Raw genomic sequence first — 25,655 nt, forward strand, 5'->3', positions numbered from 1 at the left:
ACACAGCGCAGCTTCCACTCAAAATTCTACTGTTGCTGTTGTTTTGTTCTTATTGTTTTCTTTTATTTTTAGTTTTTTATTTTCTCTTGGGGGAGACGGCAGATAGAAAGGGACAGGGAAATGAGCGAGATTGGGGTACAGGATGTGAAAATTCATAAAGGATCAATAAAAAGTTATTTAAAAAAAAAAACAAAAAGGAAGGAGAAGCCAGAAAGATTTCAAATAAATGAGACCTCAGGGCTTCAGACCCCCACGGGAGGAGCTGTGGGGAGGTTGGGACACAGAAAACACTGAACCAAAAGCCGGGGAACCCTACAGCACCCCCCCGCTGCAGGAGCAAACCCTGGCTGCTGAGTGCACACACTGAGGAGACAATGCGGGGACAGTGCTGACATCCGGCCACTCTGCAAGCAGCTCCCTTCCACACTCCTGAACCGATTAGATGAAAATGCCTCAATTTAGATAACTGGAAATTGCTTTTCCGAGCCTTAATTTCCTATTAGACCATTAATCTCCGTATTCAGCCTCCCAACAAGGCAGCTGATGATAATTCCGGAGGAAGTGGGCACTTAAGAGGAGAGCTGGGGAGGGGGGGAGGGGGCTAGGCATGAAGGATACAGTTCTGGCTTCCTGGGTGGAGGGACATCCCAACATTAATTTATCAAGCCAGGAATGGTGTTAGCTTTCACTAATTAGCACTCGTCGTGGGCCAGGTAAGGGAGGGGCGAGCTCTCTAGCCAGCAATTACCTTGTCTTTCTCTTTGTAACAGTTTTAGTAGTGACTTCTCTCACTGCTGTGACAAAATACCCAGAAAAGGCAAACCTAAGGGGGAAACGGTTTGCTTTGGCTCACAGTTGGAAGGGATACGGTCCATCATGTTGGGAAGTCAGGGAGGCAGGAGAGCAAGGAGGGTGTGGTGCCCACAGTCAAGGAGCAGAGAGAAATGGATGCTGGTGCTCAGCTCGCTTTCTCTTGTTTTTTTAATTCCATTTACAACCCCTGCCCACGGGCAGTGCATCCAACACTTAGGGCGGGTCCTTCCACATCAGCCGACATAATCTAGAAAGCCATCTTTGCAAACCCTCCGGAGATAAGTTCCCTAGAGATTCCAGGTCCCTGTCAAGCTAACAGTCGACAGTAACTGTCTATTGAGGTAAACAGTGGTATGAAATCATTGTAGAGAAAAGGAGGTAGAGGCACAGAAGTGATCACATGGCCAGCTTGTGGTGGCATCCGGAGTCGAAGGCACACACGCCTGCCGTGCAGCCCAGGCTTCTGATCGTGTGTCACACATACATACATACTGTATGAATTTCTGGGCAGATGATGATGGATAAGGCCAGGATAAGAGGAGAGCTTGAGCTTCCCAGACTCCTTGAATTAATCCTGTAGCCTCTTATCATGGCCTGTCCTATTTCCCTCCCCAGCCCTTCCTTCCTTCCTCCCTCTCTCCCTTCGCTCATTTTTCCTCCTCTTTCTTCCTTACCTCCATTTCTCTCTCCCTCCTTCTTTCTTTGACTCTTTCAACAAAGTCTCACTATGTAGCTCAGACTGCTCCAGACCCTCCTGAGCACTGGGATGGCAAGTCTCCATGCATAGCACCGTGTCTGGCTTGCTCTTTATAGTAGCCGACAATGCCCATTTACACTATCTTTTTAGCCAAATTTACTTTACTCACCATCTACCTGTCTCCCACCCCACCAGCATGTAAATCCCACCAGTCCAGGGGCTTTGTCCATTTGATCCCCTGCCATTGCTTCCAGTGCCTGGGTACATCGTGTTAATGTTTTAACGTTAAGCACCTTTAATCCAAAACCCTAGAATCCAGTTTGAAACTTTCTGAGCACCCACAGGACCACAGGTGGAGCACCCCATGCCTAACTTCAGAGTTAAATTGTGAGCTCACCAAAAACACTACCCAAGTGAAGCTTAGGGCTTACACTTGGCTCTCATCCCCAAGGCATCTCATATACGCAACTGCTTGCCTTAATATTCCAAATTCAGAATACATCTCAACCCTAAAAACACGTTTGGCCCCAAGCACTACAGGTAATGGTTTGTCGACCTGTAATATTAGGTACCCAACTGGTAAATTCCAGTTGGATGACTAATGGAACTGTCTTGCCCACTTCTTTGAGAAGTGATCCCCAACCTCCTCCGTCTCAGGGCCACCTCTCTGAAGGGTCACTTGCCACTGTTCTTCATTCCTGCCCTTTGCTTCCACCCAGACTCACTTCTCTGCCGAGTGTCCTCTTAGCTCCGTGACCACGGACCCTGAATATTGCCTGTCCCTCACCCAGCCTCCTATCAGCCCATTCAGTATGTCCACATTTTTTTTCAACCCTTGAAAACACATGCAAATAAATGCCCACCCTCTCACTTTAATCAACGCTCCCTGGAAGACTGTCTCCACTGGGTAAGCGTGGGTTTCAACCGACAGCCTCGGTGCATGTGGATACCCTGCAGCCGGCTCTTGTTTCTGTAGTAGCAGACAGAGGTATATGGTTGGGACAAAAGCATGCTAGGACACCAGCAGCTGCGGCAGCAACTATTACCGTTGAAGGATTGAGGACATTGGTGAAGAAAATGGGCACCGTGTAACCAGAGTTTGTCTGAGTTCTAATTCTGATCCTGCCTCTCCATGTACCAGAAGCGATTTTGCACAAGGTATAGTGAGAGGTGGTGGGGAAATGTCCCTGGATAACAGTGTGAGGTGAGGGCACTTCAATGACACCTCCCGGTAGTCCAGCAGTGGGCGCCAGTACCATGTCCACGCTCCCGAGGAGAAAAAGACCAAGATTCAAGGCCTCTTAAGAGTTCAAGCAGAGAGGGGACCCACACTTATTGTTGGTGGCTTCTGCACCTCAACTCTGCGAGGCTGGCCCTCTCTCTTGTCCTCAGCCCCCTCTCCCAACCCTTGGCAGAGTCTCGGTCTTTGCTCATTACTCCTAGAACGGAAGGCAGGGAAGAAACGCTGCCTCTGGGTCCCACCTCTAGTGCTGAAAATTGAAAAGGCTTGAGAAGTGTTCAGCCTCGCTGACTCCTGGCTGCGTCCCTGTCACCTAATTACTTGACTTCAAAGCCTCCACGCAGCAGGTGTGAGGATGTGAAAGCCATTTTCCCCCACAAAACACAGCATGAGCTGATACAATCAAGATGGGTCTCTGAAGGCAGCAGGTGTACTGGGAACATGAGGAAGCCTCTGACTTTAGAGGCCTAAGCACCTGCCCTGTGTATCACAGAGTCAGAGAGCTGAGGGCCACCTGAGAAGCTGGGACCACTGAGGACAGCAGCTCAGAATGCTAATATGTAGCAATTCCTGTCCCAGCCACCCTTAGACCATGGAGCTAAAGGATCCTCAGGGGCTGGAAAGAATTAATCCTCCTCACAGGCCAGTTAGCAGGGAGCTCATCCTGGATGACTTACTCAGGTGAAGTCACCAGACAGCCATTTTGCAAGATGCCTGAACATGCCCAGGAGAGAAAGACAGAGACAGAGACACAGAGAGAGAGAAAGACAGAGACAGAGACAGAGAGACAAAGATTAAAAGACTGAGTGTCTCCTATCAAAGAGACACACATCAACCCCAGTCTTTTCCATTGTGATTGTTGAATCTGAGAAGGTAGTTAACAAATATGTACAGATATAAGGCTTCCAGAAAAATGTGTACAGATATACACAAAGGGACATAAGAGGGACAGACACGTGAGGTGACTTGCCCATGGTCACACAACTTCTAAGTGGCAGGGGTAGGATTTGAACCCTGAACCTGGTTTTTCATCTGTCTCCAGAACCTATGGCTGGTGTCAATGTTTTCTCTTACCACCTTCTTGACATCAACTAAGAATGGACATGGGGAAAGGGAGGTGGTCTGGAGGGTGGGGTGGGAGGGTGGGGAGTGGGGGTCGGGGGATGGGGGGTCCCATCTCCCAACCAGAATTAGCATCCAGCATGAAGCCATAGAAAGAAAAGCAGGCATCACGGCGCTTGAATTCAAGTCTTCCCTCTCCCTTTCTCAGCTGTGACTCTTCCAAGTTGAGGCACGGCTTTTACAGATATAAAATGGGAGGAATTCTAGCACACCTTCATAGACGGCACATGGTGAGAGAACAGAGGAGAGAGGACTCTACAAACTCTCAAAGGGATCGGCCAACCGCAGGGCTGGAGCCATGTTGTCGACTGTCTTCATAAATTAAAAAAAAAAAAAAAAAAAAGGTTGTACCAGACCAAATCCACTGTTAAAACTATTTCCAAATTGTCTGTGGCTGTTTTCAAGACACAGGACCTGTTTTGAGCAGCTGCAAGGAACACACGGAGGCCCTGGAGGACCATGGAGCCTTAAAATGTTTATTTGCAGAGCAACTAGAAGAAAAGTTTGCTGATGACTGCTCTTTGACACTGCCCTAGTTACTTTTTCTGTGGTGGAACACCCGGAGCAATGAGAGCTCAGGGGACCCAGTCCACGACGGTGGGAAAGCCTGGTGGTGGGAGCATCCGCATTAAGGAAGAAGAGTCTGGGGGCAGAAAGGGAGCTGGCCTAGGACGATTAGCTCTTATTCCTATAGCACGTGTCCAAAAGGATCCCTAGCTTCCCAAAACATCAGCCGGGAACCGAGCATCTAATCATCACATGAGACCCTTTATACTCGAAATCATAATAGAGGCTCTGAGCATGGGATGCCCTGGCAGCCCCAGCACACAGTGGGGCCTTCCTCCCATCTCCTCCCATCTCTGGATTTTCTCAAAACTGTTCTCATTGATACCCTACTAACACCCAGCTTCACAAGGACCTTTCTGAAAAACAAAGCAATTGTCTCTCCCCAGAGCTGAGAACTCACAATCCCCGGAGTGCACAGAAGCCCACCCCCCCCCACCCCTCCACCCCACCCACCCCCCTCCACGCTGACTGGCACCCACATCGTAAAACATCCCTTTCGAGGGAAACCACTCACTTGCAGTTTTTACACTTGAGGCCAAAAAGCATTCCTTTCCCGCAGACCGTGCACGTCTGAGACATCCAGTACTTGGTGGAAAACCTGGGAGAAAGAAACAGGAAATGTCTGAGGTGAGGCAGGAGCCACAGGTCCATCGCTAGCAGGGTGTACCCCTAGAACAGGAAACCCTATAAACCCTGAATTCCAGCCCTGCTTGTTCCGAGACAGGTGATAATTAAGTTTAATCAAGTTGCTTAAACCACGAAGCCTCAGTTTCCTTGGCCTGTAGCATGGGGGTAATCGTGACAGCATGTTGAAAGGGTCTGAGCACCCGGCACATAGGTAACGCTCAATGAATTAATTGGGCTGTGACAGTCATTACCTCGAACATGCATTAAAATCATTTATTCACTCGACAAACACTGCAGATAGCCTACTGCGTGGCAAGTTCAGTTCTGTAAGTGAGCAACGGGCCACCAAATTCAGTAGCAGGGGAGAGTCCTCCGCATCCCCCTCCCCCGCAACCCATGACAAATGGAAGCCTTTTCAGACTATCAGCTCTTCCTCCTGACAGTCACTGCCACTTGCTGCAAATACAGTGTGGAAATCCCCACACATCCTGGTCACCAATTCGAGCTGGAAGTCATTAGATTAACTCACAGATCACTCCTCCTGTGCTGTGCTTCCTGCCTTGAGATAGGAGACAGAGGTGGGGCTGGACTCAGCAAAAGCACCAAAGGGTCCCGGGTCACAGTTAATTTTAATTTTCAATTTGTGCCACCGTCGGCAATAGTTGTATCTAATCTCCACTGCCTCCTCCGAGTGTCAAAGGGGAAACTTGGACGCAAGTTATATAACTCAGAGACAGGGAACTTTGAAGGGGGAAGGCCGCTCCCCTCCGCTATCCCCTCTTGCAGGATCTGGGTCAGTCCGCCAAACACAGCAGGCGAGAGAGAGCGTGGAGCTGCCACAGCTAAGCAAATAGCAATATTCACAGCGGAGATGCTGGCTTGCCGATGCTCCCTCTCCAGCTTTGGACTTGGGCTTGGCTAAGCCCCTTTGGGTCTTAGCAGGGTTTAAGCAGGTCTATTCTGCAAGCTGGGGTGGGTGGCTCAGAGGAGGGGACGGCAAAAGACCCACAGGAATGGGAAGGGGAGGGCGTGAGGGCCTGCAGGTGATGGTTTTCTTTCCTCTCAGCCTTATCCTGTCCCCTGGGTGCGTGTTCTCTATTGCCTGGATCTTGCTGTGATAATTCTAATGATGAGTGAGATTTGCTGCTGCTGCTGCTGCTGCTGCTGGTGTGTGTGTGTGTGTGTGTGTGTGTGTGTGTGTGTGTGTGTGTGTCAGGTTTTTGTTATGAATCCCAAGCTAACCCTTCAACTCTTGACCCTCTGCCTCATCCTTCAGTGTGCTAAGACCACTAGGGTGTTACTACACCCCGCAACACACCAGAATGGGACATTAATGTCATTTCTTTACCAGGATGGGGGGGCAGTCTCCTTCTTGACATCTAGTCAGGGGAGAAATGCAGGGGGAGACCGAAGAGTTAACAGGCGTCAGGAGGCCCTCACCTCATCAGGAAGCCAGCTCTGGGGCCCAAGACGGTCAGCCCAGCCGGCTTCACTCTCCTTGACATCAGTCTCTGAAGCTGGGGCAGCACTGGTTTCCAGTGCAGCGGTGAGAAAGCCCAGGGGTGGAGGCCAACCAGAGGTGTTGGCTGAGCCACAAGTGTGATCAAACTAGACAGATAGCTAAGCCAGAGAAGTGGCTAGTGACCCACAGGCATGGCCAAGCCAGGAGGGAGCTGAGTGAGGGGCTGTGGCCCACTCAGGGGTGGGGCTGAGCCAGCAAGCATCTCACAGGGCCCTCGTCTCTCCTCCCCTTCGGTCCACAGCTCAGCCTCAGGTCATTGCTCAGCCTGGCCGCACCAAGCTCTTCCCGAGTTTTGACAGTTTTCTTTAAGAGCTGTTGATGAGCTGTCACCCGGGAGTGCTCAGTCCAGCCTTGCCCCAGGCTGAGGATGCGTGTCTGTGTTGGTACCTGGTGTTTCAACCCCTTAGCCCTCTGACATAGCCCTGGGGACTGTCACGGTGTGTCGGCAGACCCTCTGCTAACTGGCCAGCTCCCCATGGCCACAGGCCTGTGTCCCGCAGTGCTGACACCAGCATTCTGCATGTTGGAGGGAAGGCTCCATGAAGGAGCAAACAAGAAGTCCAGCTGGCTCCTCACTACAGAAGTTCACCAGCGCCATCTCAGATCATAGCGCCTGAGCATTATTAGCTTTCAGGACCCTCCCTTATCTGCCAAGGCCTCAGTTTCCTCTTGTCAGTGAGCTTCACCATCCTCACCTGACTCCTCCTCCTCTCCCCTGAGTCTATGAGGCAACGTGTAGAAAGATGAATTTGAGAATGTTTTTGGAAACAAATTCCAAGCCATGGAGGACCCTAGGGAAGGCCTCCCACACATCTGCTGGTCTGCTGCTCTGGGCTAACCTCCAGCAATGAGTTTAGCTGGCCATCTTGGATTTCCTGAGTAGAGAGCCCCAGTGTGGAGCCTGAAGCGCTTTATGATATCATCCATGTGTGTGTACAGCCCTTAATACATCATCTCATTTCTAAGCAGATGTATCAACTTACGGAATTTGACTTAACGTCTTGTAAAAAAAAAAAGCTCGATGTCTAACTATGGCTCTATGTCACCCTCTCTGTAGCCCGTGAGACTTGTTTCATGGATGTACAGCTTAATGTTATTTCTATAAAGGTTTTAAATTATGGTATCCCAGAGTCTTTCTTTATTTCTCTCATTTTGTTGTGTGCTTTTTAACGATAAAAAACGGCATTAAAATAAAAATGGGGCCCAGAGAGGTTAAGTCATTTCTTGAGGCTGCAAAGCTTTATCAGGAGGGATTAGAACTCAGGTCAACCTAACTATAAAGCCTCTTGTTTTAACTGCCCAGTGTGGATTTGATAAGGGCAAGGCTGCGACGCAGACACCTCAGTCCTGCACATGCAGAAGAGCATGGTGGTGTAGGAGCTGGGGGTGGCCACATTCCTGGCACCCACAGGCATGAGCCACCCCAATCCCAGCCACAGAGGCACAGCCTCCTACCTACCTGTGCTTGATGGAGTTGCCAAGGTCTCTGCGTGGGATCTGTGGTGACCATCGAGGGACAGAGAGCGTGTCTGTGGGGACAAGAACAGACAGGAAGGTCAAAGGCTGAGCCTGCTCTGTCTGGGCCCTGGAAATAAAAAGAAGCCCCCCACCCCACCCCCAACCCCCGCCGGCCTCAAAAAGTTCCCGGTTGCATCAGCCTGCAGAGCGTTGCCAGGTCACAGGAGGTTCCCTTAGGCAGGTCAGGCGGTAAATGCCTTCAAATATGTCAGTCAAGATAAGACACCAGTCATTCTAGTCCACAAGCTACGGCAAGAGGACCATGAGTTCAGTGTCATTCCGCGCCACATAGTAATAAACAAAAAGAGGAAAAGAGGAAGAAGCTGTGTGTGTGATGTGGTAGGACGGCTCAGTGGATGGATAAAAGCTCTCAGTGCCAAGCCTGAGGACCAGAGTTGATGCCCAGGTCGCATATGATGGAAGGAGGGAAATGTCTCTTGCAAGTTGGCCTTGCATGAGTGGGGGACGCATGTGCCCACATACATACACAATCAACTAATCAGAGGAGAGAGAGAAAGAGGGACAGGTGCTGTGGAAAGAATGCAACTGAGCAGACCTGGGCTTAACAGTTCTTAGCCTGTGCCGAGCGTGCCGTGCCAGCCCCGAATCTGAACACATGGGGGGTGGGGGAGCTAAGGCTTGGAGAAAGGGAGTCACTTGCTTGAGACCCTGCATCTCATACTCAGTACAGGAGCTAGCTGGGAATCCCAGCATGAGGGACCCCAAGCCTGTGGTCCTGCCAGTTGACTCCAGATGCAACCTCGGGGAATCCCACACTCCTTCCTCTACAACGCCTGCCTTATGGCCCATGTGATGACTTACTCAACATTTCAGGTTGTGTACTTTTCTTTTGGTTATTCAAATATCTCTTTCAAAAGCAGACTTGATGTCCAGCCTGGTGATACGTGTTTGTAACCCCAGCACTTGGTGGCGTGGGTAAGGGCTGAGGCAGGAGGATGATGGTGAGCTTGAGGCCAGCCAGAGCTGCATATAACAAACACACAAACAAAAGCGAAGCCCTTTGTATGTTGCAGATAATGACTTTCAGGGCATCTAGCTGTGTGAGATCTAAACTCATACTAGAGCAAACGAATGAATGAACGAATGAATGAATGAACAGGTGTGTGTGTGTGTGTGTGTGTGTGTGTGTGTGTGTGTGTGTGTGTGTGTGTATGCCTAGATCAATGGACTGAAGTAAGGATAGATGGACGGGTAGGTGAGTGGGTACATAGATGAAGGATGTGTGATGGAGGACAGGTGGACAGGTGGACTGCTAAGTGTATGGATGGATAATGTTGGAGGGTAGATGGATGGATGGGTACACAGGTGGGTGGATGGAGGGATGGAGGGATGGATGGATGGATGGATGGATGGATGGGTACACAGGTGGGTGGATGGAGGGATGGATGGATGGATGGATGGATGGATGGGTACACAGGTGGGTGGATGGATGGATAGAGGGATGGATGGATGGGGGAATAGGTGCATGGATAGATGGACAGACAAGTAAGAATGAGAAAAAAACAACAAAGCATACAGACTGCTTTTCCCTCCCCTCTCTCTCTTTCCCTCTCTCCCTTTCTCCCTCTACCTGCCCCCCCCCCCGACCCCCATGCCTTAGGCCAGACCTAAGCAAACCAGACAGTCGCAAATGGCCAAGTTCGCTATCTTCTGAAACCTTGATCACAAGCCCTATCCTAACCCCATCAGCAGCCTCCTGGAAGACCTTGCGGGAAGCAGGACATAAAACAGCAGCTGCCTTAGACAGAAAGGAGAGAGGCAAGTGGCCAGCCCCGCGCCAGCACCCACTCCTCAGACAGATGGATGGAGCCTGCTGGGGCTTCAGGGCTGCAGATGCAGCCCTCATTTTTCACAGCCATTGTTAGGAGCGTTGCTCTCATTGGGAGAGCTGAGCATGTCAGAACGCATTGGGAAGCACTTAACCCCAGCCTGTTCTCCCTCCTGTCTAGTGATGGTCACAGCCATCTGAAAGCTGTTTCCAGAAACCTCTGTGCTGCCCTTGAAAAGCTGGGGCCCTTTTTTTTTGGCATGAGCTGATGATTTTCTAAGCCCCAAATGCTGAAGAAAGAGGTAGCGTGACAGATCCGTAAGACCCACGGCCTGCAGAGTGTTTAACTAAAGCTCGAAGCCCGTTTTACTACTGAGTTCTGTTTCTGAGGGAGATAGGAAAGAAAAGAATGTTCTTTACAAATATTTCTCCACGTCAATCCCTTTTTCAGACTGACATCAGACATGGGAGGTTAACTCTGAAAGGCTGGACAGGAAAGGGAGGCAGCCTCCTGCGAGCCCTCTATAAAACAGGAAGTATTGAATGAAGAGTCCACTCCCTGGCAATTAGTAGTTCCTAACCAGAGCCGAGTTGAAGACTGAGAGGAAGAGCAGTGAGATTCATTAGTAATGTCTGCCCTGAGTGAGGCAGGCGGCAGCCCTAACAAGTTATATATATTTACTTCGTCTACAAAAGCAAGAACTGAATCTTCATCTTTGCATTAATCTCAGAGCACAGTGCTTTGGGCTGAGTATATTCTTAACATGTGTTTAATTTACCCAAGATTATTATAACAGAAACAGTTTATTGGACACTTAGTATGTACCAAGAAATCCTCTGTGTACTTAATAGCCGGAAGCTATGCCTCCTTGGACCTAGTGCCATAGTCACTCTCGTTGTACAAATAAAGACAAAGGAGTTCAAGGAGGCGCGCTGACCTGGTCAAGGCTGCATGCACAGCCAGGTACCAGCAGAAGCAAATGTAATTGTCCAAAAATCCTCTCTAAAGGGACTACCGGGGTAAAGTGTCTGCGATGCAAGGTGAAGGTGCAGGTCCTCAGCACCCACGCAACACGCTGGGAATGGTAAGAAACATGTGTCTATCACTTCAGCACTGGGGAGGCACACACACATGCATACACACATACACACACACACACACAAATACATACTCACACACACATACACATACATACACACTCACACACATATACACACACATACACACACATATACACATACACACTCACACATACACACACACATACATACACATACATACACACTCACACATACACACATACAGATACACACACATACACACACACACCAAATACATACTCACACACACATACACACATACAGATACACACACACACACACATACACACATACACATACATACACACTCACACATATACACATACACATACATATACACATACACACTCACACATACACACATACAGATACACACACATACACACTCACACATACACACACATATCCACATATACACACACACATATCCACATATACACACACACATATCCACATATACACACACACATACCAGATAACACTCACACGTGTACACCCACAGCACACACTCCTAAGTAGTATTCTCAAGGTCCTTAACTGAGGAGCTTTCCCTCCCTTTAGGGTATTTGGAGATATCTGAGGACATTCTTGGGGTGTCACACTGGCCATGGGAGTTTGCTCCTGGCAGCTAGTGGGGTAAAGCCCCATAATGATAAGTGAGACATCCCTATTTAGCATCCCGTAGTACATAGGTGGACATACCTCTCTGCACTCAACACTCAACAAGTTAAAGCACCCAGAGCATCATTAGCACCAAAGTTGAGACCCCTGATCTGGCCGGTTCAGCAACTGCCTGCCCTGAGCAGGCTGGGAGTATGGGCTGGGGCTAGGGCGGACATAGCAAGTAATCCTGGCCTCTGAGCATCTCCCATTAGCTCCGTGGTGTACTTAGTCCCCATCCGGCCCCTTTGCTCAGGGCAGACTCAATTAAGCTCTTCTGGGGCTGGCTTTCATTTCCCAGTCTGGGCTGGAGGGGTGCATCCTGTCAACTGCATTAAACAGCGAAGCCTCATTAGTCTACAGCCCTCACTCCCGGGGCTCAGCTTCTTCGTCTGTGGGCGTGAGACTTGAACTCCAAGAGCCTCTCTCTCTGCTTCCTTTGTTTGGGTTTCATTAAACTTGCCAATGTGAGCCTCAGAGCAAAGGGAAACTGTTGAAAGGGAAGAGGGAAGGGAAAGAAAGAAAGAAAGAAAAAAAAGATCCTGGGGAATGGAGGCCTTATCATAGCAGGGAAGGCAAATAACATTTATGGCAATTAAGCCCATCTAGAAACTTCTGCTTAACAACCAAAGCGTCTATTAAGATGTCTCCACAGCCAGTGCAAGCCTCTTTCCCACCCTAATTTTCTGATAACAAGACAGTGCTGCCTTCATCTCAGGGGAAGAATAATTGACGACGCCTGAGATGGAAAGAGGAAGCTGGGAGGAAGATGATCCTCATCGCTAGGTGGGAGTGTGGAAGCCCTTTAGGAAACAGCTCCAAAATCGAGCACAAGCCAGGAGCCCGGCCTTTGACATCATCACCTCGGAAGTCGGAGGGTCAAACAGAACACCTCACAAAAGGACAGTGCTAATAAAAGTGTCCGCATTATATAAAGTTTTGGTTTGGTCTGCTCAGGTTTTTGAGACAGTCTCAGGTAGCCCAGACTAGCATTGAACTCATAAAGCCTTTCTGCTTCCACCCCCCACGCGCTGGGACTCAGGGCAGGTGCCTCTGTGTCTCACTTACATGATATATAAGTTTGTTATAATGCTTCAAGCTCTGATCTGCAGAGTCTGAAATCAGCTGTGAGAGGAAAAGAAAAAAAAAAAAAACGTGGGGAGTATGAAAAGATACCAGACAAGACTGGAGGATAAGAAAGCAGAGGACGAGGAGGATGCAAAGGAAAAGAAATAAGTAGAAAATCAGAAATGGGGAAAATAATAAGCTGGGTGTGGTGTGCCTATAATCCTAGCTACTGGGGAAGGTGGGGCTTATAAACTCAAAGCTAGCCTGGGCTGAGGAGTGATCTCAGGGACAGCATGAGCTACGTACGGAATGACTTCCAGGCCCTCTTGGACTAAGGAGTGAGCTCAGGGACAGCCTGAGCTATGAAATGGGTTCAAGGCCAGCCTGAGCTAAGAAGTATGCTCAAGGCCAGCCTGAGCTACAGAAATAGTTCAAGGTCAGCTTGGACTTAAAAAAAAAAAAAAAGAGAGAGAGAGCTTAATGCCAGCCTGGGCTAAGGTGTGAGCTCAGGGCCAGCCTTGGTGACTTAGGCAGACCCAGCCTCAATAAGTGAAAGAGGGGGCTGGGGATGAGATTCAGCGATGGGGGCTTGCTTGGTGAGTCGGGGGCCCTGGGTTCTTCCCTAGTGAAAAAGAAACAAGAAAGGGGGGGAAGGGAAGGACAGGGAAGGGGAAAGAGGAGTCAGGGGAAGGAAATAATCAGGGCTTTTGGGTGAGGGTCACTCAGCATCATTGTAATCCGAGGTCCCCACACATCCTCACAGCGTTCACACACCACGCCCACTACCCCACTGGAGGCACATGTGACAGCACATGTGCAACGTGCAGATGTTGGCAGCCTATCAGCCACCAGTCACTCCTCTCCTTTCACCAGCAAGACACCAAGGAGCCATCCCACTTGTCCAAGGGCAGATAAAGAGCAAGATGGGTCACACTGATAAGGCTCAACAAACAACAGCTCATTTTACTGGTGGGGACACTGAGGCTCCACCTGTCAGTGCCTCCTACCTCCATCTCGGATGAACAGAAGACCAGATGAATTCCAACCCATTTAAGCTCCGTCCTCAGAAACTGCAATGGGAAAGAAAATATATCCTTCTCTCTGGGTCAGGTTTGACCCCATGAGGCCCACTGCAGCTCTTCTGAGCTATAAGGTTAACACTCGATGTGGGCTTTAAGCTATTGGATTTGGGGCGATCTGTTACAGCAGTGGTAGGTACAAAGCCGCACACGGGGCTCCATTCTTGTGCCAAACATGGCTTCAAGAATCAGGGTTATAAATATAATGGACAATGTAGGCAAGTTTTCTATGCTTAAGAATCTCCCGGGGAAATGGAAAGCAAATGACTGAACAAGAGAGAACCTTCTGGAAAAATAGAACAGTCCAGACTTTGGGGTTTTCAGGCAATGGGAACTTGGGCTTGAGTGCTAGTACAGTTGCAGGCTATGACTGGCATTAGAAAGTGATGAGCTCCCTGGTGACCAAGAAGAGTAGACCTTGCCTGTTATTCCAACTTACTAAGGCGAGAACAGGAGAGCCCCAGAGTACTGCTAGCCACAGGGCGAGCTCTGGGTTGGACTGAGAGACTCCGCTGGAATAAGGCAAACGGCTGACCAAGGCCGATTCCTAACATCACCTTCAACACAAATGGGAAACAAAAAAGAATCCTTGGTGTGACAGGGAAGGTGCTAACACCATCTCCACTTACAGATGGCAGTTTGAGAGCCGATCTGAGATGTGGCCGCAGTGAGTCCCTGGGCCAATAACAGCCCCCCTGAGAATCATCACCGTCACAGCTGCCTCACGGGACAACTGGAAAGCCTTGTGCACAGAGCTTTGACTGTGGGCTTGGGGGCTGATACAGAGCCTCCATCACCACGCATGTCCCAGACTATGGCAGGCCTCCCTGCCTGTGTACCTGCCACATCTAGAGTGCTGTGGCACAGTCCCTGTCAAGGAAGACTCTGCCTCCCAGTTTCTGAGGGTCTCAGTCACGGCAGAGTATGTGGCTGGAAAACCTGCCCTCCATTGGTCAACCAGGATGCAGAAAGAAATGGGATGGGCTTTGACCTTCAGGGCTGCTCCTGTTGACCCACTTCTGCAAGGCAGACCCACAGCCTCCCTAAACAGCACCCCTACCCTGGGAATAAGCACCGCCCCACCCTGGGAAACTGTGTCCACAGCTTACAAAGCACCCCGAACATGTTCAGAGTCCTACAGCTAGTGCTGAGCAGCCTTCAGAAGCCAGTTCCTATCAATCTTAAGCCACGCTCCCCATCTACCATTCCGTCCCCTTCTAAGGCAAATGTGATGCTCATTTTAAACACCGTGCCTTCCTAGAGTCGGCATGGGTGAGAAGCAGTCCATGGAAGTCTCTAAAGTCCCTACAGAGATGATGTATTCCTTATTTTTTTCATTTGATTATTTATTTATTTATTATTTTTATTAGTTTATTCATATTACATCTCAATTGTTATCCCATCCCTTGTATCCTCCCATTCCCCCCTCCCTCCCATTTTCCCCTTATTCCCCTCCCCTATGACTGTGACTGAGGGGGACCTCTTCCATCTGTATATGCTCATAGGGTATCAAGTCTCTTCTTGGCGGCCTGCTATTCTTCGCCATTTCCATGGGGATAAAGACCTGAGCGCGCAGTGTTAATACGGACAACCAGCATTTATTGAGTGCCTGCTGTATGGCAGGACCTAGGTCAAGTGATTCATATTCAGGATGACTCCATTTAATCCCACGGTTGCACGTTAGTTGGGGAAGGTCCGACCTAGGACGGTCGAGAGCCAGAGAGCCGGAGAGCCAATATGGAAAAATCATAAATTAAATGGAAGTTCCAAACTGTCCTTCAGCTTTCACTTCAGGGACGAGACAGATTGAGCGACAACCTAGCCACGTTCAGATCGACTGGAAAATTCTCTGGGCCGAAAGATATCTGCAACTAATAAAACTTAAACCATTAAACTTTCCATTTGAGGCCACAGGCTGGGCGCCAGCCCAAGTCTTCCTGATTTATCTAGGGTACCCAGCAAACCTTGACTAAACTGCCCATACCGTTCACACAGCAGGCGAGAACTCTATTAGCTTTAATATCCAATTCAGATATAATATATATCAGATCTAAAAGCATTATAATTATGTGCTGTCTCCAAAGGCCACAGCTCCGGGGTGCTTTGGGGCTGAATGGAGTTTATTCATAGACTTAGACCTAAATTTCTCCCGAAACAAATACAGCCCACTTCCCAAGCTCCAAACACCATCATGGACATCTACTGACAACATCGTATGGGGCCACATAGCACTGGCTAGTGCGTTGAGGAAGATGGGCAGGATGACTAAACTTCACTGACAGGATGATAGCTTGGCTTGGTGGGTAAAGGCCTTTGTTAACCCAAGCCTGACCACCTGAACTCAATCCCTGGGACTCACATAGTGGACGAAGCAAACAGACTCCCACACGTTCTCCTCTGAGTGCTACATACAAGCCATGGCATGTGCACCAAGCCCCAGTACTTAAAATGAACTGTAATCAATGAAAATTGGGAGCCAGCTTAGCAGGTAAAGGTGCTTGCCACCACGCTTGATAAATGGAACTTAATCCCCACAAGGTAAAAGGAGACTGAATAAAAGGGACAAAAGGAAAAGTGAGCTGAGTACAGCACTCAGCTCTCTCTGCTTCCTGACTGTGGGTGCCATGTGACCAGCCACCTCAGGCTCAGGCCACCATGACTTCTCCACTGTGATGACTGTAGTCACAGCAAACCCTCCCTTCATGAAGTCACTTGCGCTAGGTGTTTTGTCACAGCTATGTGTCCCCCCCCCCCCCACCGTGCTATAGAGAGAGCGGTGGTAGAAGGGGTTGACAGTGATGCTCAGACGAGATTCAGGTGGCCCTAATTCAGGATGGAACCACCTACAAGGAACCGAGGGGGGTTCCTGAGGACTCCCTGTGGCATTGAGGCCAAGTAAGAGGCAACAGTGAAGGTACCTGACTAGGAATGGGAGTTTATCACGAGAAGCAACTTAATGGAAGAAGGGTTGACTCTGGTTTCCATCTTGCGGGGCAGTCAGCCGGTTAGGAGGCTTGCTCACATCCAGAAGGGCCAAGAGGGAGAGGTAGGACAGGAAGTAAAGCTGGGCTATCAACATCAATGTCTACCTCCCCAGAGACCCACTTCCTCCAGCCAGGCTACCCTCCAAAACAGTGCCACCAGCTGAGGATGGACTGTCTAATCGTATCCCCAAAGCCCAACAAGAAATGAGTGGACGGCGAAGGTCAAGGCAATTGCTACATGTGTGGGGCTCAGGGTGGACACCTGACCTAGAGCCTGGGGCTCCTGAGGGGATAGAAAAACATCCAGTGTTTTGGAATGAGGAGTCTCACGAGGGGTTTATTCACCCAGTGCAACGTGGGAGGAAGAACATGGAACTTTCCAGTAGGCAGATGTGTGACCAACCACCAGCTCTGTCACTTAGAAGGCGAGGGGGCGAGGGACCTTGGGTGCCCTTGCCTCCCTGACTCTCCATTTGGTCTCTTATTTAAAAAAGGAATCATAGATTCTCCCTCTGTGGCTGTGAGAGGGACAGAGGGAGCTATGATTGGAGCGGGCTCGGCAGAGCGCCTGACGCAGCGTTGCTCACTGGCCCGGCCATCAATGCCATCATTCTTCCTCTAGCATTCACGGGCCGGTTAGAATGCGGCAAAGCTCCCTGCTCACTGTGATTCAGGGCAGAGGTCGGTACACTTGACCCTCGAGTCTAATGAAGCCTGCTGCCGGGTTCTGTAAATATACTTTGACTGGCACGTAGTTACGCTCAGACACTGACGTGTTACTTGTGGCTGCCCGCTTGCCTTGCGACACAACTGAGAGGCGATGACAGAGACGACACAACTCACAAAGCCAAAAATAGTGATCAACCGGACTGTTACAGAAAAAATTCAGCGATACCTGAGAAATTCATTTCTTTAGAAGGTTTCTTCCTGCCCCATCCCTACCCCTGCCTTGGAGTCACTAGACCTGGGTTCAAGACCCACTTCTACTACTCGCTGGTGGAAACCCTTTTACAAATGACCAAGCCGAAATACACATGACTCTTTGTTGTCACCCTGCTGCTCACTTAACCTATAGCTGCTGGGCTCCAGGGAAGAGAAGCAACAACCTTACCCCAAGTGCTAGCCCTAGGGACTGAGGGCACGGCTCAACTGGTAAAGTGCTTGCTGTGCAAGCATGAGGATCCGAGTTCGAATCCTCACACTTGTATAAAAAGCCTGGTGTGTTGGTATGCATCTTTAAGTGTACTGTTGGGGTTGGGAGGCAGAGATGGGTGGGGGGGAGGGAAGGAAGGGGTTTTAAGGCTCACAGACCAGCCAGCCAAGGTTAATAGGCAAGCTCCAAGTTTAGAGAGAGAACCTGTCTCAAAACAAGATGGAGCATGACTGAGGAAGACACTTAGTATCAACCTCTGGCCTCTACATTAGTACACATATGCATGCACACACATGGAACATATACACACACAGAGAGAGAGAGAGAGAGAGACAGAGAGAGAGAGACAGAGAGATGCTCTTGCCTCTGTCTCCCTCCATTTCTGTTCTCTCTCTTCTCCTCTTTCCTTCTCTCTTTACTTTTTCTTTTTCTGAGACAGGAGTCTCATGTAGCTGAAGACGCATTTGAACTCCTGACCCTCCCGCCTTCACCCGCTGATGCTGCAATTACAGGCATGCACCACCATGCCCAGCTCGGCTTGTGTTCTTCCCTATCCCCCGCTGTCTGCTGGTAGAGTATCCCCTGCGACAGTGACGCCTCGGACGACAGGTCACTGCTGAAATCGCGTCAACCCGGGGAACAGAAGAACAAGAAAATTAACTCCCACTGCCGCTGTCTGGCTTCATTAATGAGATTTTTCTAGTTGTTACTTTATCAAAGCAGAGAAAAGACCTTGAGGATATGTGAGCCAGAATCGGAGGCCGGTGGTTGTTCCGTGAAAGAAGATGAAGGAGAGGCCTCCGGGGAGTGTACCCAGGTGGAAAACTACCCCAGGAAGACAGGTGCGTATGGAGGGGTGGCGGTGCGGAGGCACTGAGCAACTGGTAGATGAAAGATGGGGGCGGGGGGCAGTGTGTGGGAGGGAAAAGCAGGAAAGTCAAGAGGGTGTGGCAAGAAGATATCACAAGGGGGTCCCCTGTCCAAGTTCTGTACCACCTGGTTCCCTCTATCCTGGTCCTGGCTGCGGTTACAGACCCTAGAGGAGAGCCTAGTACTGCCACTGTCCCAAACCAAAATAACTGCTAACTGAGATTTCAATACTCCTTGCCCCACAGAAAAAAACACAGTTCTCACGTCATACCTAAGAGGCCTCCTTTTGCAGCAGATGGACTCTACTACAGAAATCCCACAACTGGTCCAAGCCCAACTGAAGCATCTACCACACAAGCCCGGCACCTACAGCTCAGGGGACATCAAGGAAGAGAGGATGGAAAGTCTGTAAGAGCGGGAAGACCAGACACCTGCTGGGAGGTTGTCTCTTCTAGGCACAGCAGGGGAGCTGCCCCTGTATAATACTAATGCTATGGCCACCCAAACAAGATCTACCAGGTGACATCAGTTGACGTGACAATGTGGATGAAGGAACACTCTCCTAAGGCTTCACCCCCGAGGTGAAGAGAGACAGGAAGTCAAAGGCTGCAGAGAGGGGAGAGGTTAGTTTTTCCAGGGATGAGCATCCCTGAGAGATTGTCCAATGCCAAGGAGTCAGTCAGCCATGAGCATATGAGTGCATATGAGCAACACTAAGTGAACACACACACCCTAATAATAATTAAAGAAGAAAGAAGGTCATGAATTTGAGGGGGGCACATGAAAAACTGGACAGGGTAGGGGGCTGGAACTGTGTTAAAAAAGTACTCGTGTATGAAATTTTCAAAAAATATTTAAAAGTTTAAATTAGAAATAAGATAAACAAGGCAAAGAAACAGAGAGAGAGACAGCTTTTAGGAACCAGCGGGAAGGTGTAAGCATATTTATTCTGATATCCATTTCCCTTAAAAATGACTGTTGCCAGCCAGGCATGGTAGTGTGAGCCTTTAATCCCAGCCCTCAGGGAGGCAGAGGCAGGCGGATCTCCGTGAGCTCAAGGCCAGCCTAGTCTACAGAGCAAGTTCCAAGACAGCAAGGATTGCATAGAGAAGCCCTGTCTTGAAAAACAAAAATAAAACAAAAAAACAAAACAAAACAAAATAACCATTGCCCCCTGGCCTCTGAATCCTTACAGGTAACCCCGCCCCCTTCCAGTTTTTCTGTAGATCAAACACATAGACAGAGAAGGCGTCACTCCATTGTGGAAAGAAGCGATGGATGGCGAGTCTAAAATGCAAACAGTTGGCTGGGGACGGTGGTGGCCAGCAGCTAGCAGGAGTGATGACAAAAGTGAGGCCATGAGGAGCTGCTCCGAGGATGGGAGGAGGTGGAGGGAGCTCTGCCTCCTCAGGCATCCGAAGACAGATGTTTCCGGAAGCATGCCTTTTGTTCCCTCGACTCTTCTCACAATTTTTTTTTTACAGCTATGCTTTGAAAAGAAGAAGGGGACACCCCAAGATGTCAAACTCATTCAGTGTAACGAGGTGACACAACTACAACAGAACTCAAACATTAACATCGAGAAATCCAGAATAATCCTGGATCGATTGTCCTTTGCGGGGGGGGGGGGGGGGGGGATGCGTGCGGATTACAAATGTGCACTAACTACATCTGGCTTTTAAAACGTCTTTTAAAATTATATCCATTCATTTATTGTCTCAGTTAGGGTTTCTATTGCTATGAAGAGACGCCATGACCAAGGAAAATCTTTTAAAAAGAAAGCATTTAGTTGGGGGCTTGCTTACAGTTTTCAGTTTATTCCATTATTACGCCAGGGAGCATGGCAGCAGCATGCAGGCAGGCTTGGCCCTGGAGCAGCAACTGAGAGATTTGCATCCTGGTCCACAGCAGCAGGCAGAGAGCCACTGAATCTGGCATGGAGTTTTGAAACATCAAATCCCACCCCCCCCCACTCCTCCCATGCCCCCCACTCTTCCCACCCGCCTCCCATCCCCTCAACCACCCAACCCCTCCCACATATTTCCATAAGGGCACGCCTCCTAATCCTTCTAATCCTTTTCAAACATTTCACCAACTGGGGATTAAGCATGCAAACATATGAGTCTATGGGACCATTCACATTCAAACTGTCACACATATTTATCTATTTTTTTGTTTGTGTCTAGAGGTGTATGTAATCAGAGAACAGCTTACAGAAGTCACTTTTCTCTTCATCATGTGGGTCCTGGCAATGGAACTCAGGTTGTCAGGACTGGCGGCAAGCACTTTTATCTACTACTCCAGCCACCTCACCAACTCATGCCAAGCTTTTCTCGAATGTGGGTTCCGAGAATCACGCTCAGGACCTCACGCTTGTGCACCAAGCACTCACCACCCGAGCTATCCCCCCAGCCCCGAATCCAGTGCCTACCTTTGAAGATGCCAAGAAAGATGTCCGAGGTTGAGTGATCCCAACCCACAAATTCCCTGTGGACAATTAATCCCCCAAGTGCTTCCCCCGCCCCCAATAGAGTGTAACAGGCTGCCACCTTCAAGATTTCTCAGTGTTAATATTTGAGTTCTGTTTCCGTTGTAACTGTGTCATCTCATTGCACTGAATAAGTTTGACACCTTGGTGTGTCCCCTTCCTCTTTTCTTGCCACCTTTGAAGATGTCCCCTTTTTCATCTTTCCTTGTCTAGAACATTTTTTTCTGCCCTTCCTATCAATGCTTGCACTAAGGTCCAGTTTTATGCACAGCCCACCTGAACGAACAGAGAGCCACCACACCTCTGTGTCATGTAGTGCACAACAGCTCTTTCGGGGTGTGTGTGTGGGGGGGGGGGGTTCTTAGCTCATCTTATATAGAGAGAGGCCAGGGCACACAGCCATTTTTCCTCCTCTACCCTTGACCATGAGCTCCTAGAGAGAAACAAAGTGCCAACCACTCCTCTTCAATGCATCTGGGCAGCATTTGGCTTCCTGCTGATATGAACCAGGAACCATATAGTGTAACCCAGGCCTCCAACTGGCCTCCTCTATTTTCTGAAGGGCCAGGGCTCATCAGGAGTCCCATCCTATCCCGACTCCACCCCCCCCCCACATCCTGAACATACCTCCAGATCCATCTCCCCAGACCTGCCCTATACTGGGCCCTCAGCTAGAACAGCTGATCATGGAGCACCCATCCCTCCCTAGCTGCAAAAGGTAGACCACTGCTGCCTCCTCCACGCCTCCATCTGTGGTCCTGTTTTCCTGACAGTAGGCCAGGAGCTCTATACATCTCAGCCTCTCCCAACTGTCACTGGTGATGGGCACCAGAGATGGAATCTCTCCCAAGGCCTTGGAATTCACATCCATTGGGAAGACTGTGTGGATATCAAGTGTAGATGAAGGCTCCCTAAGCTCTGAGATCCAAACAGAGGAACAGAGCAGTAAACAAGAGGCCTTAGTGCAACCATGGCTATCGCCTTGTTCCTGCACCAGTGGCCTGGTAAAGTTACCCAGGTTCTCTGAACTGAGCTCAGCCTAGTGACAGTCCCCAACACAGGCCAAGTGTGCTGACCTCTGGCCTTCCCTGAACTGTCAGCTACTGGAACCACCCAACGATAACGAAGGCTGATTTCATTCAGAGGTCAAAGCCATCCCCGCAGCACATTTTTATAAATAGATTTTTATTGGAACCATTTTTCTGTGGCTCCAGAGCTAACTAGTCATAATGCAGGCTGTATAGCTCATAGGCCTAGGATAATCACTGTTTGGCCCTTTCACAAAACCTGTGCTGACCTTAATTTGATGGTGCTGGTCTCCAGGTACCTTTGTGTCTCTGTGAATGAAATATCTTAAAGAAAGAAAGAAAGAAAAAACCAAAAAACCTGAAGGTGGAAAGGTTTGTTTTGGCTCATGGATTAAGAAGCTTTTAAAGGCAAGATAGAGGGACTCTGTGCTGGTTCATTTTATATCAACTCGATACAAGCTCCAGTCATCTGAAAGGAGGGAGCCTCAATTAAGAAATGCCTCCGTGAGATCCAGCAGTAGGGTATTTTCTTAATTAGCGATCAATGGGGAAAGGCCCCAGCCCATTGTGGGTGGAGCCATCCCTAGGCTGGTGGTCCTGGGTTCTATAAGAAAGCAGGCTGAGCAAGCCATGGGGAGCAAGCCAGTGAGCAGCATCCTCCATGGCCTCTGCATCAGCTCCTGCCTCCAGGTTCCTGCCCTGTTTGAGTTCCTGCAACTGACTGCCTTCAAAGATGAAGAACGATGTGGAAACATAAGCCAAATCAACCCTTCCCTCCCCAACTTGCTTTTTTGGTCACGGTGTCTATCACCTCACTAATACAGGCTCCATCTGTGGTGGTGGGGAGGGGGGGAAATGTTAGAGGCTGTTTACAAGGTGACCAGGAAAGCTTAGTGTGTGGCTGGGACCAGGGATGGGACCATAACCTTCAAAGGCTCACCCAGAGGGTCCTACTTCCCCTACAAGGCCCCCATCCCATGCAGTTCCATGGTTGGGGGACATTCAGACTCAGACCTTAACACCAGCCATTCTGAAGTGCTGACCAGTTTGTGGCGTGCTGGCCTGAGGGTTTTACATGTTTGCCTAATGAAGGCTTCCAACAGTCAAGTCTGTATCACTGCCCCTGCTCTGTATAACCAATAAACAAGCATGGCCATGATGGGCCCAGGGCAGCATCCTCATATGTATTTATGGGGTGAATGAATGAATGAATGAATGAATGATCCACATCACGATGAATTGATTTTACAGATAGGGAAACTGACATTTGGGGATTCCCCCAAGGACAGTGACACTCTGACACTGACGTGAATTCGAACCTCCCCTGATGGCACAGCTCCATGACTGAACGCTCTGCCCTGTTGTCTGATTAGATCTTCTGGAAGGACATGAAACCCACAACAGGGGCTCTTTGCTTGTGCATTCTCACAGGAGTGGGGGAAGGCATCCTGAAGACCCTGAAAAATCATGGGGCAGGGCTGATGGCACGAAGCCGCCGCCTCCCCGAACTGCGTCTTCTTCACCCTGGAGAGCGATGATGATGATGAAAAATGAGGACAAAACAAGAGCTGACAGACAGAGGCCCAAACGGCCATCAACACAAATGTACCTGAGAAGGGATAAAGGCAGCCAGCCTTGGGTCCTCATCAATTTCAATTGTAAATGGCTGCGCACTGAAATTAAACTAACAGGAGCAGTGGTGACAGAGGTGGCAGGTTAGAGTGTGGCAGGGAGGCCCGGAACCCCAGGCAGGAAGGTGCAAGTCAGGCGGGGTGTTTGGACACTGAAATTATCAAAAGTCCCCCACTTCCAAGAGCACCGAGCCCTCCCTTGTCTTTGGAGGCAGAGCAGGGTTGATTTGCGCAGGGAGCAGGGCATAAAAGGCTGCCTGACCCTGTCATCTGAGGTCTTCCCCCCTTTTGGACCTCTTTCTCTATAAAACACAGGGAAAGGGAGCCACCTCACAGTGTCCCCATCGGCCAGACACTGAACTATGAAGCAAGGGCCCAGCACACAGTAGGTCTGCAATAACAACAACAACAACAAACAAAAACAACATGAAGATGCAGCAGCAATCAAGGCATCTCTCGCCAGGTTCCCTAAACAGCCCTTCTCCATGGCTGGAGGTGACAAGACATGAGAAGAGGCTCTTGGAGGAGGGAGGCCATGACTGGAGGGGACACATCCATGAGTTATGGAGAGGACGGAGCTGTCTGTGCCTCCAACCATTTATTCCTTTCCTATCAGCCTGTCCTCGGAGCGTGTCCACAGCCCTGGCTCGCCCGGAGTGATGGATGTGGCCCGAGTTCCCCGCACGCTACATCATCAATTACTTACACATTTATTGCCTTGAACTGAGTTTATGGAACTTAAATCAGACCCATTTGGAGTCGTCTGAGCTGAAAACTTTCCCCAGTGGAAATGTGACGTTTTAAATTATGCAGTCACCTTCTACTTAACGTTTGGTGGAAGTTAATCGTTCGTGGGACAAAAGGGCTGCAGAGACAGTCCCCACATAGGCTCATCCTATGGAATTTACTGCCTTAGTGAGCCCTATGGGGACAAAGCAGACGAGCCCAGCTACCAGAGACACACATACACACACCCCCGCCCCCAAACCGGGCACCATCCAGTCTGAGCTTCAGGCAATCGCCGTCTCCCTTGGTCTGAGACTCAAAGCAATGCCGAAAGAGGTGTCATGCCATCTATATTTTGTGGACGCTGTACAGACAGCTTACTGATGGATCGCATCCCAAGGTCAAGGCAGGGGTCCATATTCCAACCTGTGTCTGTCTTCAGCATCACTAAGAGGTAGCTAAGATGTCTGCAGCTGATGGGGCTGTGACAGGCTCTGCAAGTGAGGTCACTGGGGCTGGAGATCTGCTCCGACAGGGTATGTTCAGCACCAGAGAACATCAACAGCATGGCAAGGTGGAACCTCAGCCCCCAAGAACCCAGAGATAAAAAATGGAGCTGGCCCTGTGAGAGTAAACTCACTAACAATAACAGGACATAAAAGCAGTGCCTATGGCTTTTCTCATTATTGAATGTGACCCTCAGGGTCACAATATACAGTGACCAGTATACAGAGATGCTTTGGGGTTGTCACAACTCCCAAGGGGAAGAATGATGGTGGGTAGGGACCAGGGGACACTGATCAACATCTTAACAAAGGAACCTAACAGCCCCCCAACAAAGACTTGTCCAGCCTCACGCGGCCAGAGTGGGTGTTTAGGAGTCTCTGCCTGAGGCCCAGACGGGAACCTCCATCTTCAGACTCCATACAGTTAACTCAACACATGGGCAGACTGTGGTGGGTTGAACAGGAA

General features: G+C 49.6%; 1 protein-coding gene across 3 annotated transcripts in view; it reads right to left on the reverse strand.

Annotated features, from left to right (window-relative positions):
* KSR2 (kinase suppressor of ras 2) overlaps positions 1-25,655 on the reverse strand; it is a gene marked incomplete at its 3' end in the record, with an annotated part of 339,518 nt that overhangs the window by 93,633 nt on the left and 220,230 nt on the right. For all 3 annotated transcript variants that reach the window (XM_084762599.1, XM_084762598.1, XM_084762600.1), the window contains exons 6-7: positions 8,048-8,117; positions 4,954-5,037 (exon numbers count right to left, since the gene is read on the reverse strand). In XM_084762599.1, coding sequence (XP_084618725.1) covers positions 4,954-5,037; positions 8,048-8,117 — 154 coding nt within the window. The remainder of the gene's footprint in view (positions 1-4,953; positions 5,038-8,047; positions 8,118-25,655) is intronic.

Source organism: Acomys minous (assembly GCF_964271855.1).
Source record: "Acomys minous genome assembly, chromosome: 16".
Lineage (NCBI taxonomy): Eukaryota > Metazoa > Chordata > Mammalia > Rodentia > Muridae > Acomys > Acomys minous.